Source organism: Argopecten irradians, chromosome 9, assembly GCF_041381155.1.
Source record: "Argopecten irradians isolate NY chromosome 9, Ai_NY, whole genome shotgun sequence".
Taxonomy (NCBI): Eukaryota; Metazoa; Mollusca; class Bivalvia; order Pectinida; family Pectinidae; genus Argopecten; species Argopecten irradians.
The window spans coordinates 36,146,088-36,153,450 of NC_091142.1; the positions used below are offsets into that span (position 1 = coordinate 36,146,088).

The 7,363-nt window shown below is 34.4% G+C and overlaps 1 protein-coding gene across 1 annotated transcript; it reads right to left on the reverse strand.

Annotated features, from left to right (window-relative positions):
• Positions 1–2,482: 2,482 nt before the first annotated feature.
• On the reverse strand, positions 2,483–6,782 carry LOC138330741 (uncharacterized). Its single transcript, XM_069278264.1, has 3 exons — positions 6,391–6,782; positions 5,636–6,273; positions 2,483–5,447 (listed from the first exon to the last, which is right to left on the reverse strand). Exons 1-3 carry the CDS (start codon positions 6,780–6,782, stop codon positions 4,894–4,896), a joined length of 1,584 nt encoding a protein of 527 aa, XP_069134365.1. The 3' UTR covers positions 2,483–4,893.
• Positions 6,783–7,363: the final 581 nt, after the last annotated feature.

A 7,363-nucleotide genomic window follows, 5' to 3' on the forward strand; every position in this document is an offset into this window, starting at 1 on the left:
AATAATATCTTAGACGATATGATTTAGTGTCATCATACCTTTACGTGTCAGCTATGTAATCGTATGATATGTCGTAGTTATGAAAGGATATATTACTGTTAAACATATGAATTTGGAAGCTAAACCATAAGTAATGACATCGTTCATATTCTTTGTAAGGATCATGGTAAGCGTGATGGTGGATGGTTCAAAGAAAAATTATAATCTGCGTGCGCATCATAAACATAAATGTATCAATTAAAGTGATCTGATAAGTATGGACATTATTGAACAGGTAGCAGGATGCAGATCTTTCAGGTTTCAATCTCGTTGAAGTCTCGTGACGACGTAGATTAAAGACATGTTAAGATTTTCAAATAAAATATCAATATCTGAAGCTAGTTGTTATTAAGAAATTTTGCCCAAATTGGACCATATTTTACTTTTACATGAAGTTTCAGAAATTACCTATTTGATATTGAAGTTAGATGAGTTACAGAAATTGGCCGTATATGATAAAAAGGAACGTAAAACTATCTGTAGAAAGTACGTGTTGCATTGGACGTGGCGTTTTTTTCAATTAAATAACTACAAGCCAGAGATTAAAATTGTTTCTTAGCGTATACACCTACATAAAATTAAATGAATTAAGTATATCCATACATTTTTATTAGGGATGGGAGTTTGGGTGGGCAACTGGTTAGCACCAAAGGTCTACTTTCTTCATCAAATACCAACATCTGTATACCTATTGCTGCTATGAATATTTGTATAATGGCCTTTTTTTAGCTTTGTGGGAAGCTACCAAATTTCATCAAATTCCGAGTTGAGTTATTTTAAATGTCATGCATCGACACCATAGATCAAATGATAGACAAACTGTTACGGACATTTCATGCAGCAAGATTTGTTATAATGTTTTCTTTCTGCAAATGAATGAATCTTAAAACCCATTTTTGTAATGAAAAAATATTTTGATGATATATTTGGAAATCTCTTTGTGTGCATTCCTCAGAAACACTTCACTTCCAGTCTCATATTCTACAGAGGAAGCGCGATTCTATTGGGTACTATGCTACCATATTTGTGGCAAAGATATTATAAGATGTATGTATATAATAATTAACATGTTCCACTAAGTTTTACATTTAATTTTAATAACATTGTCCTATAAATTTTGTGTTTTCTTACAAATATTGCAAGGGAGGTAACTCGTCTGATCTTGGTCCATGTGTTTTGTCGGTATCGTGATTAAAAGTTTAGTATAGATACTTATGTAAAATCAAATAAAGCTACCTGCCAGCCCCTGCTTGTCAGTGTATACATTCATATCAGAGTCAAGCTAACGTAATGAGTACTTAGTGTGACTTTTATTGTACTGGGCATGTACCCTTTCTTTCTCTCATCAGAATTATAGAAAAGATAAAATGTGGAAATCACCGACAAAAATTACAACGGCGTAAACTACTTTATGATGATAGCCTATCAGATTATGTGGTTGTATCAATAATATTTTCTTCCTTCCAAAATAAAGCATCAGATATAAAATATATACATAAAGATAGAACGCTGGCGAAATAGGACAGACAAGAACACCACCAGCCATTAGTCCTAGTAATACAGAAGACATATATGAAGATTTGTAACAATTTTCTTGGAGATGTACAGTATATCACGGGGAAATGGCCATGATGGATGTTTTTGTGACAAATCAGGATAACAAACAAAGAGGATTATTCACTAGTCAAAAGTTTGATGACTATAAGAGTCTGGTAGCCTTTCGGAACTACTATTGTTATGAGGTTACATACGAGAGGCTAATCTACTTGTAATCAAATATGTCTGTTAACAACTACCTGTATATGTAAATATAAAACAACGGATGACATGCAATTAACAAATACAAGTTCTAGAAGTGTTTGCAACCACTAAAATATAGGTGAAGAGACAAAGGGTGGATTAGAGAACATTATCTTTCTACGTCTTATAGCGTTTATCAATATTTTAAACCAGTATTTTTTATCATATATCATATTTCTTAGAGAGACCCTATAAAGCGGCACTGATCTTTTTTATTTTTCAAAATAAAAATTGATGGCATTGAAATCGAAAGGGAAATAAGTTTGAAATATTAAATTTAATTATCATCATAAACATAAAAATGTGTCAGTACTTGTAACCTTACGTTCAAGGTGATATAAAAGTGAAATGTTTGAAAACTTTTCAAATGTTTTGCATGGATCAACATTTCAAGTAAGACATCGGATCTGCCATCCTTAATAATGCAGGCAGGAGTTACCACCTATAAGTTACAAATAGCTGATTAAGTTGTCATTCTGCATCGTTGGATACTGTCTAACATTTCATTTTTAACCAATGTAAACAACATGTATGGATGTATCTCCATGCATTTCAGCACACATAAATCAAAACACAACTAATACAACTGATGATTTTATTGATCAAGATAATTTATGATATTGTAATGTATAATGTTGCGGAACATCAACAGATAATCTTGAATAATTATTCAGAACACTTCATTTTTTCTGGGCTCCTGGTCAAAGGCTAAAGAGTGTTTTCAATATTGATTAATTTGATATTAAAATTGAAATGATATTTTTTTGCAGGTTTTGCCTGCAAATCATGGGTTGTGAATTTCAGTTAAATGTAGCATTTAACACTTTAATACTTTTGGTAACAACTTTTATTTCATAAGGATTGGATAGTTTGCGAATTTTGTTAAGTACTTAATTTGGATATTGACTTGACATGTTTAAAATGGCTACATTCCAGGGTCACATGGCTTGGGTGACGGGGATAAAGTAGGTCATATTCAATGAATGATATACTCCTCCTTTGTCATATGTACTGCTCCATAAAACATTAGTTTAACGTCTTATGATAATACAAAAACGAACAGAATGATAACATTTCATAATAATAAAGTTAGATATTGTTAAGTAATATTAAATTACCGAAACACACTCAATCCTACATGTAAAGCGAAAGCAAAAACATTGTTAATTTTCTTACAACTGTAACATTGGTCAATAATAGCCGCAATATATCGCTCGACTAGAGAGAACTTCCCTTCAGCTCGATTGGTTGAGCGTCAGACTAGTAATCCAGAGGTCTCGAGTTCGATTCCTGGCAGCGGCAGTATTAAATTTATTGTAATTCCTGCACCCTGTTGCATAACTGTCCTCTTAATATTTATTTAGAAATTTAAAATTTTGAATCATTCATACTATAATTATTCAACATTTGGTAAACCAGTGGATTTTGGTTATATATTTTTTCACACGATTGAGATGAGAAAAATGTAGTCCCCTAAAACGTTTATTATATTCGTCAATTCAAATTACTGAAAGGTAATATTTCACTAGTGGAATAAAAATGATTTATAAAACATTCATAACATTTATACAATGGCCCAAAAGTGAAATAACACGACGTATTGTGGTTAAGATATTAATATACATACAAACAGTTACAATGTTTACGGATTTATCTGGGGATCAAATAATCCGTGTATCGCAATTTGTATGACTTAAACATATACCACTAAATACCGATATTGTAAAATCGGCATTGACTATTCTTATACGCCAATACTAAACCCACTCTTAAAGGCGCATACATATATAATGTATGAAAGGCTGCGAAATGGGAGACATAAATAGATTTGGATTTTGTCGTGATATCTACATTCTTAGAATCAAACAATTCCAATGGAGGTGCACTCACAAACTTTTATATACAAATATTCAGAAAATGAATATGGCATTTAATGTAGATTTTTTATGCAAAACTGAAAATGAAAACAAGCATTTATCACATAACTGGTATATGCAACCTTGTCATATGGCCATGGCATAAATATCGTTAGACACATTTGAAATCACACAATTGCGACGTAATAGGTAATTATGACGTCATACTCAATGTGTGAAGTGGTATATCCAGGTTGAACGACCTATACAAGTTGGATTTGCCTGCTCAATGTATAAACAGAGAATGTTTATATTTCAATAAATACTAGCTATGTAAAAGTAAAATATTATACTTGTGACTATGTTATATAAAATAAAGTTAGGCCACAAAACCAAAAAAAAAATGATATGTCTGTTTAAGGTTACTCGACCGACCCTAATTTTTTCCCCAATTTTCTACGAAAACAAAATTAGAAGTCAGGATTTCGATCTCAGACTCCTTTTCCGGCCATTATTTTACAGTGAAAGACACTAACAACAATCCTCCCGACCTACCGATTCTGTTTTTTGTCAATGTAACCCTAAACAGACATATCATTTTTTCGCCTAATGTTGATACATTTTATAACCACTCCCATACTTTTCGTTTTCCTGTTTCCAAACCGAAACAAAAACGTCCATCACCAAAAGTATATCTTTAACAGATTTCAGTTAGAGAAGACGTGTTGTAAACTAGAAAATTTGGTCACACTATAAAATGTAGTAGTTTTAACTTTTTTTCTGAAAACAAGGTTGTAAGGTGGATATATTTAGCAGACATTAGTGATAAAAATAATTATGGTGTTAATATGCCAAAGTGATTTTAATCCGAAAGAAGTGTTTTGTCTAAACACCTATAAAATAGTAGTTCGCATTCTTTTCATTTGCATACTTTGAAGTTATACCGCCATCTTTTACATCAGAAACCTTGGTTTCGGAATTATCGCAAAATAAATTATGAAATAGCAAAAGGAAATCTTTATTTCGCTACGTGAGCAATAGAGGTCTTCAAAATGAAACGGAGTAAAACCAGCTCAAATTCGCTCAGAGGCTTAATTATCATTGGCAATATTGATTTACTTGGTATGTTGCCGTTGCCTGTAAGATACACTTCCTTCTCTTTGATGCGTGTTGACAGTTCTTAGAATATGATTCAATGTTAAAACACTATTATATCTCCTGTATTATCGTCGAATGTTACCGCTGTAGGAATTCCGTCATGGCCTATAGGTTTATCCGGTAGTTCCATTTTTTCATACTTTCCCCCAGCGCCTAACATGTACAGCGAATTCCTCTCTTGGTCAACGACGTAGTAATTAGACGAGGAATCCTCCGAGCACATCCCTGGGCAAAAATTGGCGTAGAGCTCTTCGTCCTTATTAGAAGGTTGGAATATGTCTGTATACTTCCGGGTTTCGTCGTGGATCTTGAGTTGTCTAGTACCGACATCGGAGACCAGGATCTTTCCAGTGGTGCTCACCATGACGTACAATGGTACTGTAAAAAGAGGATCTTTCCCAATGCTAGAGATGACCCTCTTCTTTTTGCCTGTATCTGGACACAACACCAGAATATTTGCCTCATCACATACGTATACCAGTCCAACTCGTGATACGGCGATTCCTCGAGGTTTCCGGAGTTTTCCAGCTAAACTCTTGACGAATATTCCTTCAGAATTGTAGACTCTGACACAGCCATCTCCGGTTCTTCTTCCTGTAATGAGACCATTAGTATTATAGTTTATATGTTAATATTATAGGGACATGTTATACGAGTAGCCTGTTTCGCAATCTATCTTAAATAAATATAGTTGATAATTGATAAATATATTTCTGTCAGGTGTGACCGTATGTCGTTTATATAACGTGTATTATATTAATAAAATAGATAAAACATAATACCTGCATCCGTCACGTAAATGTTCACTGGGGAATCTCCGTGTTGCTGACTTGCTATATCAAATGGCTTGGTCAGATCAGAGATTGTCCTGACAAAATCTCCATTTTGTTTGAATATTTGAACACTATGATCCTGTGTTGTGACAAAAGCATAGTATATCGCTGCTTTATTTCGGACAACAGTGAACCCTAAGGGTCGGAATTGAAGATAAACACGATGAATAACTTTATGTGGGAATATGCGATTGTTGGATGCTATGGAAATGGAATTTCTAAATGCTCCTGAAAATGGTGGTAACGGTGGTGGTTGTAGTGACCTATATATGGTGTTTGCTGCTGCATTTGCCGCTTTTGATATTGCTGCTGATTTGGTTGTTGCTACTGTTGGTTGCTGCAGAAAAATAGTTCTCTCATTGTTTTCTCTTTTGAGAGTGTTATCGTATAAAGGCTTCACATAATGATACTCATTGTCTGCATCACTAGATGTAGCCTGCGTTAGTTCGTGACGCGGAGGGATTGGTGGCGGATTATCCCGGTCGTTGTGTATCTGCACATTTGTATATCCATGATTCGTGGATTCATTTGAGCATGCATATCCAGAAGGTTGGGGAAGAGTGACGACTTCATAATAAGCGTCCCTTCTTTAAGCGTTTGATTTTACTTTTTTCTCATCTTGCTCCGTTTCCGAAAATGATTGGTATGTTGTACTTGTGTCATCATATTCTGTGGAATCATCGCTGCTATCATTATATATTAACTCTTCTAGGACTGGGACAACTACGTCTCCTAACTCAAGTTTTGACAGATCTTCAACGACTGTTTGGTTTTTGATAAATGTAAAGGTTTGGTATTCTGGTAGGGATATACTTTCGTCTTCCTCTAGTGCAATCTTTGCTTTTTTCACCAGCCTTTGTGTCTTTCTTAAATACTCCACTGTTCCATCATTGCTAAGCGTTTCAATTTTTTCACAAATAAGGCTAAATTCTGATACCCTTTCTTTTATGTGCTCTTGTCTTTCTGTCAAAAGTTTTACAAACACGTCTGCGTTTGTTTCGATAGGATGAATAATTTCTTCCTTTTTCCGATGAATTGATCCTTGCATTTCCTCTGCAATTTCCTCTATTTCATTTCTTATGGAATCTGTTTCCATTATTTTTTTCTCTATCATACTCTGTAGATGTTCATCTTCAGCGGCCTCATCTTTTCCCCTCTGAACTAATTCATGTTTTTGGCCATCAAGAATTTGTTCCACATATGTTGTATAATCTTAAATTCCTCTTTTCTCGTGGGCAGCATGGATGTTGCATTTGACACAGATAAGCTCATCACATGTCAAACAAACGGAAACCAACTTTTGTCTATGGATATCGCATACATCACCCAGAGACGCGTTTTCTGTTGATGATTGGTTGTCCACCTCTTCATAAATATTTCCACTTTCTTTCTTTGTTGTGTTGTCATCGATTTGAAGTGCGAGTCTCTGTAGAGATTGCAGTAGATGAACTATATCATCGGCAACAGGATAGTTTTCGACCTTCCCTAAATTAGGATTCATGGGTCGCTTGCATGTTGGGCAGAATTTGTTGTATACTTCATTGCTCAGACAATTTAGGCAGAAGATGTGGCCACATTCGATTCGTCGTGGATCGCACAGGTCCAAATGACATATTCCACATTCGGTTATATCTAAGATTTTCGAGTAGGCTTTTTTATTCCTTGCACCCATTTCCA